This window comes from Ovis aries, chromosome 15, assembly GCF_016772045.2.
Source record: "Ovis aries strain OAR_USU_Benz2616 breed Rambouillet chromosome 15, ARS-UI_Ramb_v3.0, whole genome shotgun sequence".
Taxonomy (NCBI): domain Eukaryota; kingdom Metazoa; phylum Chordata; class Mammalia; order Artiodactyla; family Bovidae; genus Ovis; species Ovis aries.
The window spans coordinates 50932036-50950959 of record NC_056068.1 but is presented as its reverse complement, the minus strand read 5'-3'; the positions used below and the strand labels follow the sequence as shown (position 1 = coordinate 50950959).

The 18924-nt window shown below is 53.1% G+C and overlaps 1 protein-coding gene across 1 annotated transcript in view; it reads left to right on the top strand.

The window, feature by feature from the left end:
* The first annotated feature begins 203 nt into the window (after positions 1-203).
* The window catches only part of PDE2A (phosphodiesterase 2A), a 90428-nt gene continuing 71707 nt past the window's right edge, over positions 204-18924 (top strand). The window contains exon 1 of the mRNA XM_042233195.1: positions 204-241. Coding sequence (XP_042089129.1) covers positions 219-241 — 23 coding nt within the window. The 5' untranslated portion in view covers positions 204-218. The remainder of the gene's footprint in view (positions 242-18924) is intronic.

Genomic DNA, 18924 nt, shown 5'->3' with positions numbered 1-18924 from the left:
CTTCGTTCAGCAGCCATTCAATGGATTGCTGCCCAACCAAACATGGCAGCCCTGCGGGGAGAGGGACAGAGCCAGTGACCACTTGGAGGGAAGCCTGTGGTCTTTCCTACCTCTGCCAGTGTCAGACGAAGACATTTAGGAGGAGGGGCCTTGGGCTGGCCTTAAAAGGAAGAGTCACTTCTCCAGACAGAACTGAGAGAGAGCTCCAGGAAGAGGGAATGCCACATGCAAAGACCTTGAGGTGAGCGCAAACATGGTTTTGTTTCTGTGAGGACTATGAAAGTTCGAAGTGGCCTAAGAGTGAAGTTCAAGGGCAGGGGGCGGAGGATTGGGCAGAGATGGGGCAGGAGAGAAGTGAGGGAATGGAAGTTAGAAGACAGGAAGCACTTTCTGCCACCAAAGGGTCCCCCAGCAGCTTTGACATGTAGGCCTGCTGCAACTTCTTGGTCTCTCCCAGTGCCCCCAGCAGGGTCTGCTGAGGACCTCCTCCTCATTTGAGAATGGAGTGTTCAGTGAACAGAGACTCTGGAAGTGAGGGAGGAGAAGCGGCTGAAGAATGTGGGCCCCTTCCAGAGAGTGGAATGCAAATGAATCCAAAGCAATATGCAAATAAACCAGCCCAGGCTTGGCAGCTTTGGCTGGGAGGATGAGACGTCACCCCCTTCCATGCTGGCCTCCCACCCCTTCTGCCCCAGCCCCCGGGACAGACAGAGTAGCCTGGTCTGATGCTCTGAACACTCCAGCGTGCCTGAACCACAGGACTGTGGCCTCTAGGGTGGGGGCCGTGGGCTCCCTGTCAGCACCCCCACCCTCTCAGGGAAGTAGGTATATTTAGTAACAGGGATGTTTTCAACACATTTATCTCCCATTGTTCAGCTGCCCATTCCCTGGGAAAGGCCAGGTCCCAGGGGATGTGACCCACTTCTTTAAGTCCCTGAAGTCACCCTTCTCACTGCCTACCCTGAAAAACAGGGAGCAGTAGGGGGTTGGTGCAGCAGGAAGGATTTAAGTTAGACAACCGGGAGGACTTCCCAACAGTGTGGTTGCTGAGATATGAGAACCCTGGGGCTTCCAGGCTCTCACTATTTGGATGGCTATCTTGGGTTCAGAGGGAACTTTGAAAACAGGATTGAGAAGGTGGCAGACAGACATAGTTTCCAGTTTCCGTAACTTTATTTTGTGTTGTCCTGGGTGACTTAGCTTCTTTCTCTGAACCCCATGTGAATAACGGAGGGGGAATAACAGTACTTTCCTGGCAGGGTGACTGAAGAATCTGGAAGTGGAGTGCTTAGCACCAGGCAAGCGGCAGGTGCTCGTAAAGGTTAGCCACTGCCCTTATGAAACACCCACCCTCACCTACACTTTTAGAAAGATTCAGTGAGGGGCTGGAGCGGGAGAGACCAGAGCTAGAGAGCCCAGAAGCTGTCATCCTGTGGGTGAGACAAGAAGTCTGAAATGGAGCCGAGGTGGTGGGAATGGTGAGAAGTGTGGATGTTCTGTGGGAGGAGCTGAGGGGCCTTAGAGACACGTAACCACCTCCCCAGGCTGCTTGGTCTGGGCTGAGATTAATCCCCAGGGGAAACAATGGCGGAAAGGGCTTGATGAGGGCTCAAGTCTGTGGCCACACCCATGACAGTCTGTGAGTCATTCTGGGAGTTGTAGTCTCGAGTGAACTTGCAGTGAGTACGTTTTGTACTGCTACCTTGGATCCAAATCCATGCCCTGCTGCTGAGGCTGGCTGGGGCAGGCCCTGGTGAATGCTGGAACATTCGAGGCCCCAAAGGTGAAGCAGCCTGCATCCCTTCCCTCAGGGATCACTCAGCCTGCTGAGTGCTGGCAGGTGCAGGGGGCAGGGATAAAAGGATTAAGCCATAATTATGACTCTTCACACGTTCACAGAGAAATTTACAGCTTCCAGAGCACTGTTTTCACATCTATGATCTCATTTAATCCTCACCACAAACCCAAGAGACTGCTGTTTTCTAGATGAAGAGACAGAGGATCTGAGAGGGGAAATAACTGGCCCAGAGGTATTCAGCTAATCCCTAGAGCACAGATCTGTCATTGTTGTTCAGTTGCTAAGTTGTGTACAACTGTTTGTTTGTGACCCCATGGACTGCAGCACATCAGGCTTCCCTGTCCTCCACTATGTCCTGGAGTTTGCTCAAGTTCATGTCCATTGAGTTGGTGATGCACATGTCTGTCTGCCCCTAAAGCTCCTGCCCTTTCCATGAATTATTGTCCCAGATGGCAAAGGCCAGGCTTCGAAGGACAGACAAGATATGGACAATTAGACATCTCAGCAGAGGAACAGCTGAGCAAAGACCTGGCTCAAAGGTGAGAAAGCCAGGGTTGGGCTCCTTGGGATATGACACTAAGAGATAGACTGGTCAACCCCAGAGGCCTAGCTCCAGACTGAGTTTGGACTTCTTGCTGTGGCTCACCAGGATTTACCCAAGGGTTCTGAGCAGAGGCAGGAACTGATTAGAGCTGGTCTTGGGAGGCTTGGACTGATTGGATGGAGGTGGAGAAGCCCGAGATGGCCTGAGGCTTCTGAACTCCACTCCTGGTGCTCCCAGAATTTTGCTCCTCTTTCTCTGGTACACTTCTTCGCAACCTCTCCTTCCTCCCCCCACAGCCCCCCACTTCCTCTTCCTCTCCCTTCTAACAGCCTGGGGAGTGATGACCAGGTAATCTTAGAGCTGTGCTGTAATACCACATATCTCCAGCAGGGGTGCTATCACATAAGTCCATTCTAGCCTGGGTCTTCAAGTTTGATGGATAAGGAGTAGAGACAAGGGTAGGGAGAGGAGAACCCATTGTTCTCCACTTGCTTTGTGCTGGAAGGTGAGAGGGCCCCGCTGAAATAACCTAGGGAGATAGGGAGGCTGGAGAGAGGCTGGACCCCACGCAACAGGGACAGACACACTGGAGGGGTTGAGCCTGGAGGCAAGAAATTTGTTCCTCACAGTTTTAGGGTAGGTTTAGATATGGAAATGGATTTAGACTGAAATTATAGATAGTGTCTGGATTTCTACTGGATGGCGATTTCCCTGATACTGAGGTGAGGGTGAGGTTGGTTGATTTCTTTGTTTCTGTGTGTGTTAATGTGACCTTCCAGTTGTATGTGTGTATATATGGCTCTGAGAAGGTGAGAGCATTTAGATCAGTGTTTGTATAGAGTCTGGGCATATTTATATGTGTGAACATGTGACTGTCCATTCCTTCGCCCGATTTATTGTTAGAGGGTTATATGCGTGCTGGTGTGGCTTGTGTGTATGTGTACCTGTGTATAGAGTGTTACGCACATTGTTCTGGTCAAACTGTGTGTCGATGTCTATGTCTGTGTATGTGGGTGTCCATGTCCGAGCAGAAGAGCACAGATGAGTAGGTATGTGTGAAGGCTCAAATATCTGCTCTGCTGACAGCAAGGCCACACCCAAAGTATAGCTGCTGCTGCTGCTGCTGCTGCTAAGTCACTTCAGTTGTGTCCGACTCTGTGCGGCAACACTTTATCTCCTGGATACCACCTATCTAAAGAAAGAGGAAAGCTGTGTGTAGACTTAGGCTGAATGGGCTGTGATGTGTGGGACTGGGCTTCCCTTTGGGGACTCTGGCCTGCTCCTAGTCAGTGAAAGCCCTGGAAGGAGCAGATTGTCTCTATATTCAGACTCAGGTAGGGCCAGCCAGGATACTGAGCCATCATATTGAAATGCTGGACATAGCTGAGAAGTGTCTAGCTTCCATTCTCCTGGCAACTCTTAATGGCCACACCTATGTCCTATTAGCAAGTTTCAGGGACTCTCAGCCCAATCTTTTCATTATATAAATGCAAATATTGAAGCCCAGAGAGAGGCTAGTGATTAACCCAAGATTACACTGCAGGATCCAGGGAAGGGTGGCAGGGCTTGGAGCAGAGAGAGGGGTTATGTCTGGCCTGGGAGACCTCCCTCCCTCTACCCTGGACCAAGAGGAGAGCTCGGGGTAGAGAGTCAGGTCTGTGGCAGGAGGCCACCCCTGTGCCTGGGCATTTCCACCCCTCCCAGGCCTCAGATGCTGCCTCTGAAGTTTCTACCAGAGCTTCTGCCTGCTGTGAGAGTCCTCCCGGGAACCTATGAAGTCTGTCTCTCCACAGAGCATAGAGGCTCAATGGAGGAGAGTCCAGCAGTGGGGCAGGATCAGGGAAGGGCCTCCTCTAAGAAGCCTCAATGTCGTCATCTTTGCATCAGACACCTTTTTAGGTTTCAAGTGTTGTAACATTCTGGGCTTTCCCTAAAATCTCTCCATGGGCTCTTAGTACTGAGACAGTGCTGGGCCCTGGGGCAGTCCTGGAGGCCCAGCTTGGCTCAATGTGGGGGTGCAGGGCAGTCCCATAGGGGGAGGCTCTGCCCTGAGGAAGGAAGGATAAGCTTCCTATCCATGGGGTGGGCAGGTATGAGCAGGGGCTGGGCAGCCTGGTTAGGGAGGCAGCCAGTGAGATTCCTGTCCTAGCAAGGAAGTTGGTGGCAAAGTCTCTGAATTTCATTCAGTCTGTAGCTGCCATGGAGGGGCCAGAGAAGGACATGCCTTTGCCCCTGCCGTCAGGCAAAGGGAGGTTTTTGAACTCCAGAGTGCTCCCCCTGGCGGTCTGGGCAGCGGGAAGGTGTGAGATGAGACCATCCAGCTGGAGGCAGGGAGCTCCTCTTCCTTGGGGGAATGCGAGAGAAATCTATCTTCCTAGAGTTTGGGGTTGGAGGCCGGGGAACTGGCAGTGAGGATGCTCTGGTGGAGATGGGAGTGCAATGGCTAGGGCTGGGCCACTCTGCAAAGGTTTTGCTGGTTGAGCGCTGGTGGGGAGGGAGCAGACAGCAGGCGGGCAGACAGGAGGCAGCTTGCTTTGTGCTGAGTCATGGGGAGTCTAGGGTGGGAGGCTGCTGGCTGGGGGCTCAGACTTTGAGTGAGGCAGGGGGCTGGGCAGGAATTAGGGTAGGAGAGGAGAGGAGCAGGCAGCCCAGTATTGCATCCTTCCAAAGCCAGAGAGGATGCAGAGCTATCTTAAAACTTGAAGTGGGATGGGGCTTGGGGGCATTCTGGTTGGGCGGGGGGGGGGGGGGGGGGGAGGCATGGTTCCAGGATTCTCTGTGGACACCAAACTCCAAGAAAGCTCAAGTCCCTTATCATTTCAGTTGCTCAGTTGTGTCCAACTCTTTGCGACTCTATGGACTGCAGCATGCCAGGTTTCCCTGTCCATCACCAATTCCCGGAGATTGCTCAAACTCATGTCCATCAAGTCAATAATACAAGTCCTTTATAGAAAATGTCATAGTATTTGCATATAACCTCCCATGTATTTACTTTAAATCATCTCTAGATTACTTACAGTACCTAATATAATGTAAATGCTCTGTAAGTAGTTGTAAATACGATGTGAATACTATGTAAATAGTTGCAGCCAATGGCAAATTCAAGTTTTGCCTTGTGGAACTTTCTGGATTTTGTTTTTTTTCAAATATTTCCCATCCATGGTTGGTTGAATGCATGGATGCAGAACCTGCAGATACGGAGGGCCAACTGTAGGTTTAAATCACCTTTAATCACCTCAACTATCCTTCAAGAAGCTAGCGCTGTTTTGTGAAGGGGAAACAGATGACACACTCAGGTGGTTTAATTGAAGGCAGTTTGATGAAGCAATGATTACAGAGGTGGGGTAGGATTAAGAGAACCAACAGGGCATGTGGAGGCATTTAAGACTAGCATCTGAGAGACCCGAGGAGCAAGGAGAGTGCTCCAGACCCTAGCTGGGGTTCTGGATGAGGGCTGCCCTACAGAGGCCATCAGAGGAGGTGGGGTGGGTGAGGGTGCCAGTACCCTGGGTCCTCTTACTTCTCATCACCCCCTCCCACCCTCACTGGCAGAACCAGATTGGAGGCCAGAGACTAAGGGAGCCTGTTGAAGCAGCACTGAACATCAGCCTTGGGGCCCAGAAAAGGGCAGGAAATGATGGAGAGTTGGAGGGACAAATGGATGATGGGAAACTGAAACCCAGAGAGGGTGCCCACTTGCCCAAGGTCACACAGCCAGTAGGTCTCAGAGCTGGAGCCAGAAGCCAGGCCCTGCCTCTGAACACCCACTTTGTCATGTCCAGTGGGGCATGGTGAGTGACCTAGTAATCTGCTCTTAGGCTCGAGCTGCTTCCCTGTCTGAGCAGCACTGGGGCTGCTGAAGAGTGTCATCCAGGCTATGGTGAACTTTGGGTTTAGGAAGTCCTAAGTGAAGGGAGAACTAAAGAGCCTCTTGATGAAAGTGAAAGAGGAGAGTGAAAAAGTTGGCTTAAAGGTCAACATTCAGAAAACTAAGATCATGGCATCTGGTTCCATCACTTCATGGCAAATAGATGGGGAAACAGTGGAAACAGTGGCTGACTTTATTTTTTTGGGCTCCAAAATCACTGCAGATGGTGATTGCAGCCATGAAATTAAAATATGCTTACTCCTTGAAAGGAAAGTTATGACCAACCTAGACAGCATATTAAAAAGCAGAGATATTACTTTGCCAACAAAGGTCTGTCTAGTCAAGGCTATGATTTTTCCAGTGGTCATGTATGGATGTGAGAGTTGGACTGTGAAGAAAGCTGAGTGCCGAAGAATTGATGCTTTTGAACTGTGGTGTTGGAGAAGACTCTTGAGAGTCCCTTGGACTGCATGGAGATCCAACCAGTCCATCCTAAAGGAGATCAGTCCTGGGTGTTCTTCGGAGGGACTGATGTTGAAGCTGAAACTCCAGTACTTTGGCCACCTGATGCAAAGAGCTGACTCATTTGAAAAGACCCTGATGCTGGGAAAGATTGAGGGCAGGAGGAGAAGGGGACGACAGAGGATGAGATGGTTGGGTGGCATCACTGACTTGATGGACATGGGTTTAAGTGAACTCTGGGAGCTGGTGATGGACAGGGAGGCCTGGCGTGCTGTGGTTCATGGGGTCGCAAAGAGTCAGACACGAATGAGCGACTGAACTGAACTGACCTGAAGGGACAGTTGGAGGAGCCAGTGAGGAGGCTGGTGTGGAGACCCAAGTGAGGGACAAGAAGGCCGCATCAGGGGTGGCTGGACATGTGAGTGGCATGGACGGGTCAGGGGAGGAGTGGCACCGCCTGCCCCCACCTCACCTGCCTGAGCTAGGGCCCGAGTTCCCATTGTCTGCCCACCTACGCAGGGATGTGTGATAACTTGAGATCCCCCTCCAGGAGCACTCCTCCCTGATTCATCCTGCCTGGGGCTTCCACACTCCACAGCGCCCATCCATGGCACCCATAAGCCACCCCCTCAGACTATGGCCCCCCAGGAACAAAGTTATGTCACTGCTGCCTCATCTCTCAATAACATTATGACCTGTCCACTGCCAAATTGGATTAAAGTCCTCCCATTTGAGACCTTTCTGCTGGAGTTTGATCTCAGTCCTTCTTGCTGCTCAGAGTCCAGTCCTTGGGCCTCCCTGGGATATGAGTCAGTGAGACAGCCCCTCCTGGTGCTGGGGCAGTGAGGGGCCTTGGCCTAGCCAGCTCATCTGAGTGCCCTGTGCCAATGGGGACCCACTCTCAGCCTCTGCTGGGCCTCAGGCCGCTGACTCATTATCAGTGATAATTAGCATCTCCAGGGCACCCTTCCACCCCACTAAGTGCTTGACAGTCATTAGGTGCTATTGTGAGTGGCTGCATTGCCACCCCCAGCCCCAGGCTGCTCCTCCAGTACCAAGTGCCCTGGCCACAGACACACCGCTCCAGGCCCGGGGGAAACAAATGCAAGCAAAGAGAAAAGCAACACAAGAAGAAGCAGACCATGGCCTACAGGCATGGAGAGCCCCACACAGAAACATCAAAATACACCAGGAAACAGTTTGGCCTGAATGCAAAAGAAACAGTGAACTGCAGTACCCTTGCATACAACCCAGGTGTACAGAGGCAGACACGCAACACAGATGTGGATTCAGCACACGTACACAGAAACACTTGCACTCCGCATAAACACAGAATAGCCATCAGGTGGCCAGGTCAGGCTCCCTTGGGCTCCCCACCTGTCCAGCATCTCTCACTCTGGGCTGTTGCATATGCTGTTCCTTTTGCCTGAAACACCTTTCCTCAATAGCCTCTCCCTTCATGGCTAACTCCTATCATTCTCCAGGTCTTGGTGGCCCTTCCATACTCCCCAGCTCCCCTCTGCCACATAGCATCACTAATGGTTTTCCAACCAGTCTTTACAAGTTTGGGGATGAAGGCTTTTTGCCTGTGCCGGGTGAGGTGATGACTAAATTCTGAGTGGGCGATTAGGGCCGAGAAACTCTGGGAAGAGTGAGTCAGGAATAGCTGTGAGGAGCCCTGGCTACTCAGGGCCTGAACAGGCATTTAACATACCAGCCAGCATAGCCAGATGCCCTCTGCCTCATTTTTCAGATTCTGATTCCTTTTGCCTTTCTTCCAGGCTTGTTGCCTGACCCAGTTCCCTCCTTCCCAAAGCCGGCTCAGCCTCTTGCCACCTCTCTGAGCTCACTCACAGGCTCATTTGCCATCTTCACTTGAGTGTGCTCCACCTCCACTTCTAAGCCTAGTGAAAACCTCATTAATGAGGGCCTTGGGTCAGAGGCACATCCTCTGTGTATGGCTTCCTAACCCCCACCACTTAGTGTGGGAAAGGGAGGTGGCGGAGACGAGTGATTATGAGCCCAAGCCTTGGGCACTGCCTCCTGCTTCAGCTCGCAACTCTTCCACTTCTTAGCTGCAGGACCTGTGCTGAGTTCTGCCACCTTTGTTCCCTCTTCTGTAAAAAGGGGACGATAATAGAGCCCACCTTGTTAGGGCTGCTATGAGGATGAACTGAGACAAAGCGTGTGATGCACCTGTGCTCAGTTCCGCTCCCTCCCCGGGGCCCGCGTGAGAGCAGGGGAGCTAATGAGATCAAGCCACGTGCAGCCAGGAGGTGCCTAGTGATAGGAACTGAGTGAAACCGGCATCTGTGGTGTGAACACCTACTGTGTGCCTCCCGTGGCTGGCTTTCTGCACCTCCCTGCCTCAGTTTCCACACGGCTGCCAATTCTGCATGGTTTTTATACTATGGCCAGGAAGGTAGGGGTGTGACTTCCTTAAAAAATTCTTCACATCCATTTTATTGAGGTATAATTTACATACAGTAAAATCACCAATTTAAACTGTATGATTTGATGAGTTTTGGTGAATCTATACAGTCATATAACCATCATTATTTCAATCACGAAAAGATTATTTTTATCATCTCCTGAGACTTTCCCTGTGCCCTTTGCAGTCAGTACCCCTTGAGGGTGATGTCTTCCAGGGCTGTGAGAGGTGCTGGGTTTTCCTTGAGCTGATAGCCTGGGCACAGAGCGAGGACTGCTTGTGCATGCCGGGAGACACCGAGGAATGGCTTGCGCTCTCTCAGCCTTGGTTCCTGTGGACTGGTGAGGAGCCTGAGGCCAGGGGAGGGAAGGGATGGTCAAACCACAGTGTCCTGATGGTCGGCCCTGGGTCTAAGGGCTGGGTCAGCTGGGAGTGGTGGCCTCAGAAATCCACAGTGTGGATGACAGAGATTAGGGAGTTGGTGTTCCCCAAAACCCTCCCCTCCTGGAATCAGATGTGCCCCGTGGCCCAGGTGGAAATGGTCACATATTGTTCAAGCAGGGGGTTCTGCAACATGATTCAACTTCTTATCTCCCCCACCAGGGGCCATAAACCCTCTGGGGACCAGAGATTCCCCTAAAAGAAAGGGGCTCTTTTGTTCCCCACTCTCAGAACCAAATATTAAAGCAATTATGTAACTAGCAATAAATTACTTAAAGTAGTGACTCACTCAGCTTAATTAGAGCACGAGCAGGGAGAGATTAAGGTATTTTTAGCGCACACACCTCACTCCCTCCTGTGGAGGGAGGCCTCTGAGCAAGGTGGGGGTGGAGAAAAGACTGGGAGCTCATAGGAGGACCCCAGGTGTCTGCAAGGAGATGAAAGCTGATCCTCTGCCCACTAAGGTCCCAACAAAGAGAGGGCAAGTCAGAGCTGCAGCAGAAGGGATTCAGATGAGACTCAAGGAACACTTCTCAGTGGTGCTCCTTGAAGAGCTGGGACAGGTAAACTAGATTATGAGCTCTCTGAGGGCAGATACTATGTCTGTGAGCCCCTCTCCACCCAGGAACAGAATAAGAATGAGACTTGGGGTCAGACAGGGATTCCCAGGTGGTACAGTGGTAAAGAACCCATCTGCCAATGCAGGAGATGCAGGAGGTGCAGGTTCAATCCTTGCGTCAGGAAGATCCCCTGGAGTAAGAAATGGCAACCTACTCCAGTATTCTTGCCTGGAAAATCCCGTGGACAGAGGAACCTGGTGGGCTACAGTCTATGGGGTCACAGAGTTGGACACGACTGAGTGACTAACACACTTGGGGTCAGACAAGTCTTGGTTTGAATCCCACCTTTACTGGGTACTAGCTGTGTGGCCTTGGGCAGTTCCTTTATCACCCCCAAGCTTCTATTTTCTTCACTGTAAAAATGGGCATAATAATATCCCCCTTTGTATATATTGTAAGGATCAAATGGATTACTGTGACATGTGAGGCAAACCCCAGTACTGACTTTACAGGACCCAAACCTCCAAAAGGGCAGGAATTAAGTCTGTTTATGTAATGTATCCCAAGCTCCACTCACAGGGCCACACATAGTAGGCATTCAATAAATGCTTATTGAGTGAATAGATGTTAGTTTCATTTCCATTCTCCAGATCCATACGGGCTCCTTGTTTTGAGGTTTTGTAAATAAAGGAACTTGGTAAGTAGAGGGCAGGGGTGCCTCACAGGTGGCATTTGGCCTTTCACTCTCAGGTAGAGGCTAACAGGTGACTTCCGACAGAAAAAAGGCAGACTTCTGGGGAGAGGCCTGGGAGGGTTCAGGACCACGGACAGCCCCAACCTGTGTCTCCCATGTGACCAGGAGACTTGCTGGGATGAAAGGGTCCACAGTATGTGCCCTCCACAACCCCAGTGGGAGGAGCCAGCGGTCCAGTCTGACTGGGGAGACCAGGACCTTCACCCACCATCACTGGGAGTTCAGAGGAGGGGGGAGGGGGCAGTGTGGGGCATCCTGAACAGCCAGGGATCTGCAAAATATGGTAGCAATTCTGACTCTGTAGGTGTTCTGGGGGGATTAAATGAGTTACTTCTTAGGAATGCCTGGCACATGACTGCCTGGAGAGGGCACAACATGGGTTCACTTCCCTCCACCCCTTCTCAACCCCTGTGGCATGAGGGATGTCCCCCTGCTCTGTTGAGGGCCTGGACATCCGCTCACAGGCCCCAGGGTGGGAACTTCCTATTCCAGCCTCCACTGACCCCTACCTCTGAGGCTGGGCTGAGATAGGCACACAGTAGGTGCAAAGGACAGCCTGGGGAAAGGTCTGCCCTCCTCTTTCCTACCAGAGCACTGGGAAGCTGAGAGAAGGTCACAGATGACCCTCCCCCAGGCCCAGAGCCCCAAGGCTCCTGCCCCCAGTAACCACTCTGATCAGTTCTGACCAGCTCTCCTCACACCTCGCTGGCCTTCCAGGGCTTAGGCGATGAATTAGTGATGACAGCATCTCAGCATCACTATGACGACCAGGCATGTCCTTAGCCTCCAGTCAGAATGCATTGGCAGAGGCCAGAGACCCCTTTGACTCTGGGCCTTGGGACTGGTGTGTGTGTGTGTGACAGGGGCCAAAGGGGAGAGAGGGTGGGGCAGGACCAGACACGGGGCCTCCATCTGGAGAGGACTAGAGTTCATTCAGATTGTTAGCTCCACAGGGACCTTGGAGACAGCTGTTTCTCTCTCCTTCCTTCCTCATCTCTTTCTTTTCATTCCTCCCTCGTTGCTTCCTTCCATGTCCCTAAGCCCCTTCTCTGTCCAAGGTCCTGAGCTGCCCACCACCTTCACACACACCCCTCAGTTGGGGAATGAGGCCCAGCCTGACCCTCATCCGTGGGAGCTCAGAGTGAGATGGGGGCATAGACGCTTCCTGGTCTAGGCTCCAGAGGTGTGTTGGCCGCTGGTGGCTTTGTGGAGGGGGTGGTCCTGGCTTAGCCCTGCCAGGGTCTGTGCAAATGGCTTTGCAGAGGGGGTGATACCTCTTCCAGCCCTGTTGATTGAGGAGGGGATTTTTCCAATGGAGAGGCAGAGGTCCAGGGAATTCCCTGGCAGTCCCTGGCAATGGTTAGGACTCAGTACTTTCACTGCCAGGACCCTTAGTTCCCATTCTACAAGTCACACCACTCAGCAGAAAAAGAGGAGAGAGAGACAGAGGTCCAGAGGTGAGCTGGTTAAACCATGAGGTATAAGCCCATAGGTGAAACATAAAGAGGGATGAGGGATTGATGAAAGTCCAGAACAGCCTAAGTGTGGGGTCTGCTGCGGGGAGCACAGGAGGAATGGAGCCTGGGGAAGGATTGGGAAGGAGTGGATGCAGTGAGGAGTTTGCAGTTTGTCTCACAGGGGAAGAGGAGCCCCCGAAGAATGTTGTTGTTGTTGTTGCTTGTTCGCATCCTATTTTAGGGATGGGAAAACTGAGGCCCAGAGAGGGAAAGTGACTGGATTCAGCTCAGTGAGGTCCTCAGGGACAGCCTGAGACTATGGGCTCTGCTAGGGTCCACTAGACCCCAGCTAGGGCTTCTTGCCCCAGATTTGCTAACCTGAATTTTCCCAAGTAACCACTACCTCCACTGGGTGGGGAGGCCCGTGAGTGACTTTGCCTTCAGACATAAGGAAATTTGCATAGGCATGGGTTGTGCTTATGGCCCTTCCTGCCTTGGAAGGATTGGGTGTGGGTGGGAAGGTAGTGGGGGAGGGCATCCAGGTAAGGCCCTGGAGGAAATCAGGGGCTTGGCTAAGGTCAGCAAGAAATTAGAGTTAGAAATTGAATCAAGCTTGGGTCTTTGGGCTCCCAGCCTCACACAGCGCCACATCCCCTTACTTTACACCTTCAGGGATCTTCGGCTGAGTTGGGCGCTGATATAAGAGGTAAAGCCCTCTCTGAGCCCCTCATGCTCCCCTAAGGGTTCTTCCTGGTCCTGGTGTCTGCTGAGGTTGGAACTCATCTGGGCTGAGAGGAGACATTTAGCTCCATTGTTCTGATGAAGACACTGAGGTCCCAAGGTAACAGTGACTCACTCAGTAACAGGTCAGAACCAGACTGGGCCTGACTCCCTGGCCCTTAGCTTGTCTACACTTCCCCCACCCAAAGCTGTCCCTTGCTTCTCTTCATCCTGCTGTGCAGCGTTGCTGGGCCTGCCAGCTTTGATGGATGGCCCCACGTCTCAGCCTCCCTTCCATTCCTTTCCGGATGCTGGGCTGTTAGCCTCCTAATCACCAGTCCTGCCTGTGGTTCACCAAGCCATCCATCTCTCCACAAAACCTCACCCAGCGCAGGTGGGTTTTTTGGGGTGCAGCAGGTCCCCCTTCTCTAAGGCCAAGCTGAAAGTGTGGCTGCAGGCCCTACTCCAGGGGAGTCAAGGGTCAGGAAGCTGTTTACACCCTGTTGCTAGAGGGCCAGAAATCCCCACCAGAACTTCCAAGGGAACTTATACATGCATACATGTGCATACACACATGTGAGCATCCACACTTGCTCACAATAGCAGTATAAAAGCTTTCATGTATCAAAAAATACTATATGCTAAGCATTGTGCCAGAGCTCGGCAAGTATGATCGCATCCAGTTCGTTCATTACTGTTGATAACCCCAATGTACAGATGAGGAAACCGAGGCTCAGAGGGTCACATATCCAGGAGATGGAGGAAATGGGATTTGAACCCAGGTCGTATTGGCTCACTTTTATATTTGCCATTTCTCTGTTCTACCGACTTATGCATACACACACATGCACACACACATGAGCACGTGCGCACGTGCATGCACGAACACCAGCCTCCGTGTGGGCCCCTGCCCTGCCTGTCTCCCTGGACCTGGCTCCTAAGGAGTAGAGAGAGTGCTGGGCTGAGGAAGAGATGAGGGGTCACTACTCATTGTCCACAGGCTGCCCCCAGGCTCCCACCCTGACAGTGACACTGATCAGCCATAGAGGCTGCATGGAGGAGGCAGCCCAGGCAGTAGGAAGAGGAGGCTGAGAGGCAGCCGATTGATTGATTACCCCTGCAGCACTGCCTTCCAGGAACCTGGACCCAGGGGAGTGTGGCGCCATGGGTCGATCATCCGGGATGCAGCCCAGGTTCCACATGCAGGGGGTGTGTATGTGAGGTGAGGCTGGCATAGGTCCCCTGCCTGCCCCCTTCCCCCTACTTTGCTGACCCTACCCCTTTCCCCTGCTCTCCCTCCTGCCCCCCACCATGGGCACTGCAGCTGGGAATCAAGCTATCTGTTCCCAGACACCTATGTGCACCCACTCCTGTGGGATTACTGTGCTCCAGAGGCTGATCCTAGAGTTGCTGTTTCGAGGTGAGGAGAGGTCAGGCAGGGAGGTCAGGGGCCAGGAGTTTCAGGGGGTTGGAGTGAGCCTTCATAGATCTTTATGGCCAATTTAATAATATAATGAATGTAAAGTGCTTCGTACCACCAGGGCATGCAATAGGAGCTTAGTCTTTGCTGGTTCCTCCCTCAGGAGTCTGCAGAGAGTGAGGCTGATGGGGGTGGATGGGGTGCCTCTGAGGGCACCTGAGGTCCCAGAGGGACTGTCGGGTGCCACTGACAGTGTTAACAATGGCAGGAACGATTTAGCTCTGAGAGAGAAAGAGGGAGAGAGATTAGTACCTGACAAGTGACAGTCTAGCCAAGCATTATCATCTTTCTGACACAGGGAGGGGAACAGCTGGTGCTGGGAGGAGTGGCTGGGAACCCTCTCCACCTTCCTACTGGGAAGGGCCCCTGAACAGGTCTGTGTTGCCCCCTTCCTGGATCTGCTTCCATTCTGGCAGAGGGACCTCCACCAGGCCCTCCAACTTGCACTGGTCCCCAAGAGACCTGGGTTCAAGTCCTGGTTCAGGCACCTGCTGGCGAGTCATTTTCCATCTGTCTTCTCTGTGGCAGGCCGCTCCGGGGGCCTCTGTCTTCTCATCTGTGGCAGGTCCCCAAGAGGATTAAATGAGATGTTACCTGTCCAGTGCCTGCCATTTCCCTCCCCACAAAAGGCCATGCCCCCTGGGTTCCCCAGAGCCTGCCTTCCCTGTTCACCGCCCCAAGAGCCACAGCTGTGGTCCATCTCTACCTGGATGCCATCCGCTCCACCTTGGGTCCCCACTGTCCTGACACAGGGCCTGTTGTTGAGGAAGAAGGTAGTAAGGGGATCCCATCGCAGGCTCTGTCATCTTCTCTCTCACTCTGGGAAGAAGAGCGGGAGGACAGTGGACCTCTCTGTACTGACGGTCACTCCATGGGTCACCAAGGCCCGGTGTGACTCCGACGGGTGTTGGCACAGGGCTCAGGACTGGGATTCCCAGGGCCTGACTTCCTACTGTTTCGGACGCTGCCTTACTGTACGAGCTTGGGCACGACCTGTCCTGGGGGGTGGGGTAAGAGAGACACGGAACCTCTCTGACCAGCCTCTCTTCGAGGGTCTGTACCCGCATGATTCTGTGTGCTGGGGGAGAGGCTGGGTGGTGAGGCGGTGGTACAAGGCTGGTGACCTCCATGCCACAGATGAGCAGCCCCAGGAGGAGGGGCTCGAGACTGGGGCCAGCTTAGGACTCCTGTGGTCCCGGCGCCTTTTGTCCCCATACCGCCCCTGCCGCTGTCTGCTCTGCCCCCGGGCCCATTGCCCCCACGCCCCAACCTGCTCCTCCATCCCTAGTCCTGTCCTCCTTTTTATGTCTCTGTATTGCCTTCTGCCTCGGGCTTATCTCCTCCTGTTGCACTTCCATCCATCTCTGTCATTCCCCTGTGGCTGCCTCCTGCTCCCTGGCACGCCCTTTCCCCCCGCAGGAGTTGGGCTCGTCTGAGAGTCAGTTCCTCTCTAGGCTTGCGTGTCTCGGTGGTCTGAGTCTCAGCGCTCGTCTTCCTGCGCCTTCCCGAGTCTCCCTCTCTCTGATGGTGCCTTGTGCTGCCTCTGAAGCCCCTTAGTCTGTCTCTGTAAGTCTCTCTCTGGCCTCGTCTCTGGCTCTCTGTCTCTTAGGACCCACCTGGTCCTGTCTTCTTGGCCTCCCTTCCTCCCCTCGCAAGCCCAGCCAGAGCAGCGGGTACAGCCCTCCAGCCTGGAAAGCGGGGTGGTCCACCCTCCCGCTCTCTCGTGCTGGCTGCCTTCGAGGCCCCTGACAATTGCCCTCCGCCCCACACCACTCAGGGCCTCGTTGCTAGGCCTTGGGCTGGCAGCACCTGGCTTCCATAGCGACGGGTGCCTAGAAACAAAATGCCACGTCTGCCGGTCCCACACGGAGTCTTGGCGGATCGAGCTCCTTTCGATCAATCAGGACAGGAAACGTGGCCGTCTCTGGGCTGCCTCCAGCTTGAAGAGGCGAGGAGACCACAGTCTCTGCCTTCTGGAACTTGGGAGCCACTGGGGTGAGAGGAACTGCTCCAGCGTGGTCCTGAAGTCAAAGAGGGAGCCCTCTCCCCTCTGGGCTCTTCTCAGAGGCATGCGTTTGCAAGGGGCTGGGTTTGGGTCACTGTTCTACTATTTCTAGCTATGTGACTTAAGACAAATGGCCTCCTGTCCTGCGAACGCGGTTTTATCAACTGTAAAGCTGAACTAATAATATAATGATGATTAAATAAGAGAATCACTTGTGTGGGCCTGGCACTTAGTAGGTAGTCCCTGACAGCATTGTCGTTCCTGCCCCTTCAAAGTTGTCTCAGATTTAATTAGCAGAGATGAGGGCGATGGAACTTTAGGCATGGATAGTGGTGTGAACAAAAGGTGGAGGCTGGAAGGCAAGTGTAGGGGCTCACAGGGGCCCTCTCCTCACCAGTATTCACAGAGACTCAGCCCACAGACCAGCAAGCTCTGAGGGCCGTAGAAACCCTGGAGCTTGAGTCCTAGAGTCTTGGTGTTATAGGCAGTTAGGATAATAGAGTGTTAGGATCTTGGGCTCCGACATTCTCAGGGCTCCAGGCTCTCAAATTCATAGGGTGTAAAAAGCACAGATTTTTCTAATAAAGGGATCTGCAATAGAAACTCTGATTTTCTTATATCACAAAGCTCTGGGAGTTCTTGGAAACTGTAAGCCACAAACTGGGTCTCCCTCTATGACTGTGTCTGAACAGGCAGAGAGTTTTCAGAGCATGGGGCTTTGGGTCCCTGTGGCTTAGAATTTCTTGTGCCTTGGCACCCCTCATGGGCTCAGCTCTGAGCAGTCCTGGTGTGTGTGTGTGTGTGCCCACGTACATGGGGCACTGGGGTCAGTGACCAACTGCAGCCCGAGGCACCTCTGGAGAAAGGCCAGCCCAGGAATAGCTGGTGAAGGAAAGCTGGGCAGCTCGTGCGCAGCAGCTGTCCAAGTGGTGCTGGCTGGGTCTCTGGAAGCCACCCTTGGCCGAGGACCTGCTTGCCTTCATCCACCCAGCCTGCCCAACAGGGCTCAGGAGGAAACATCCCATGGGATATCCTAGGGTTGGAGTTATAGCGGCTCCTTGAGGTCCTGCAGACTGAAGGGCAGGAGGCACCTGTAAGGGGAAGAAATGGGGTAGGTGGGAGCTTGGGGGATGAGAGAAAAAGTGAAATCAGTGGGGGGATAGTGCCCAGTGGAGACTACAGTAGTGATTCTCAGCACCGCACTCTCTCTGCATTGCCCCAGGCTCCTGGGTTGGGTGGTTTGGGTTGGGGGAGCCTAAGCACCCTGAACCCACCTGCCTATAGTAGCCTGGGGTAGTCTCAGAGGAATGAGCTCCTTTTCCCACCTCTGCCCAAAGCTGGAAAGGCCGGTGGAGCTATTCAGAAAGCTGGAATCTGCCTTTCCTTTTGCTCGTCTTCCCAGTTTCCATGGGAATCATGGCTCAGGATGATCAGGATTTGATGGGATGGTGCTGTGGGAGGAGTCAGTGTCAGGCAGAGCCATCCCATATGGGCAGGAGTCTGCTGCCAGGAAAGCGAGCTCCCCATCCCTGGGAGCATGCAAGCAGAGGCTGGATTGCCAGCCTCTGGATTGCCTCAGGGTGACTTCAGAAAGGAGCTTAAGTGGGGAAAGATGGGCTTTGTATGATTGGCCCAGGGGGCCACCCCTTCTAGACATCACTGCGCTTCATTAAGGCGGGGCCACCATCTGCCCCCATCCCCTGCTCCTGCTCTGTGTGCCTGGCCCTGGACACAGACACATGGAGCTGAATTAGACCCCAGTCTCTTTCGGGTCTGGTGGGAGAGGCACTTAAGGAAACAAATACAGCTGGGCAAGTCCTTCAAAAGTGGCAGATCAGGTAGGGTGGAAGTTTCTACCACTGATTCCTACAGTCCACAGATATCTTTTTGAGCAATTCCTCTGGGTCAAGCCTTGTTCTAGGTGTGGAGCCACAGCAATGAGCAAAACAGAAAAAGAGCCCTGTCCCCTGGAGCTGACAGCATAGTGCCTGGCGAAAGGACAGAGGTGCTGGTTGGAGGATTGGTGAGTGGTGAGGGGTGTGGCCAGAAGACAGGGTGGGTGGAGAATGAAAGGATGGTTTGGAGGCAGGGTTAAGGAAGATGAAGGCCAGGACTAGAACTCCAACTTTATCCAGTGGGCAGTGGGGAGCCATGTGGCTGTGGGTGAGGAAGAGTCAGACTTGAGGGACGAAAAGATCACTCCAGCAGATACGGACATCGGAGAGAAGAAGACACAGTCGTCCCCAAAGGAGGCACTAACGGGCAGCTGTGCCCATTAGTGTTCCTTGTGCTGGAGCCATGTGAGCACCTGTAAAGGGATGAGTCTGTGTATAGGAGTATGTGTGTGTGTGTGTGTAGGAGTAATGGGAGTGTGTATGCGTATCTATAAAAAGATAGTAATTGT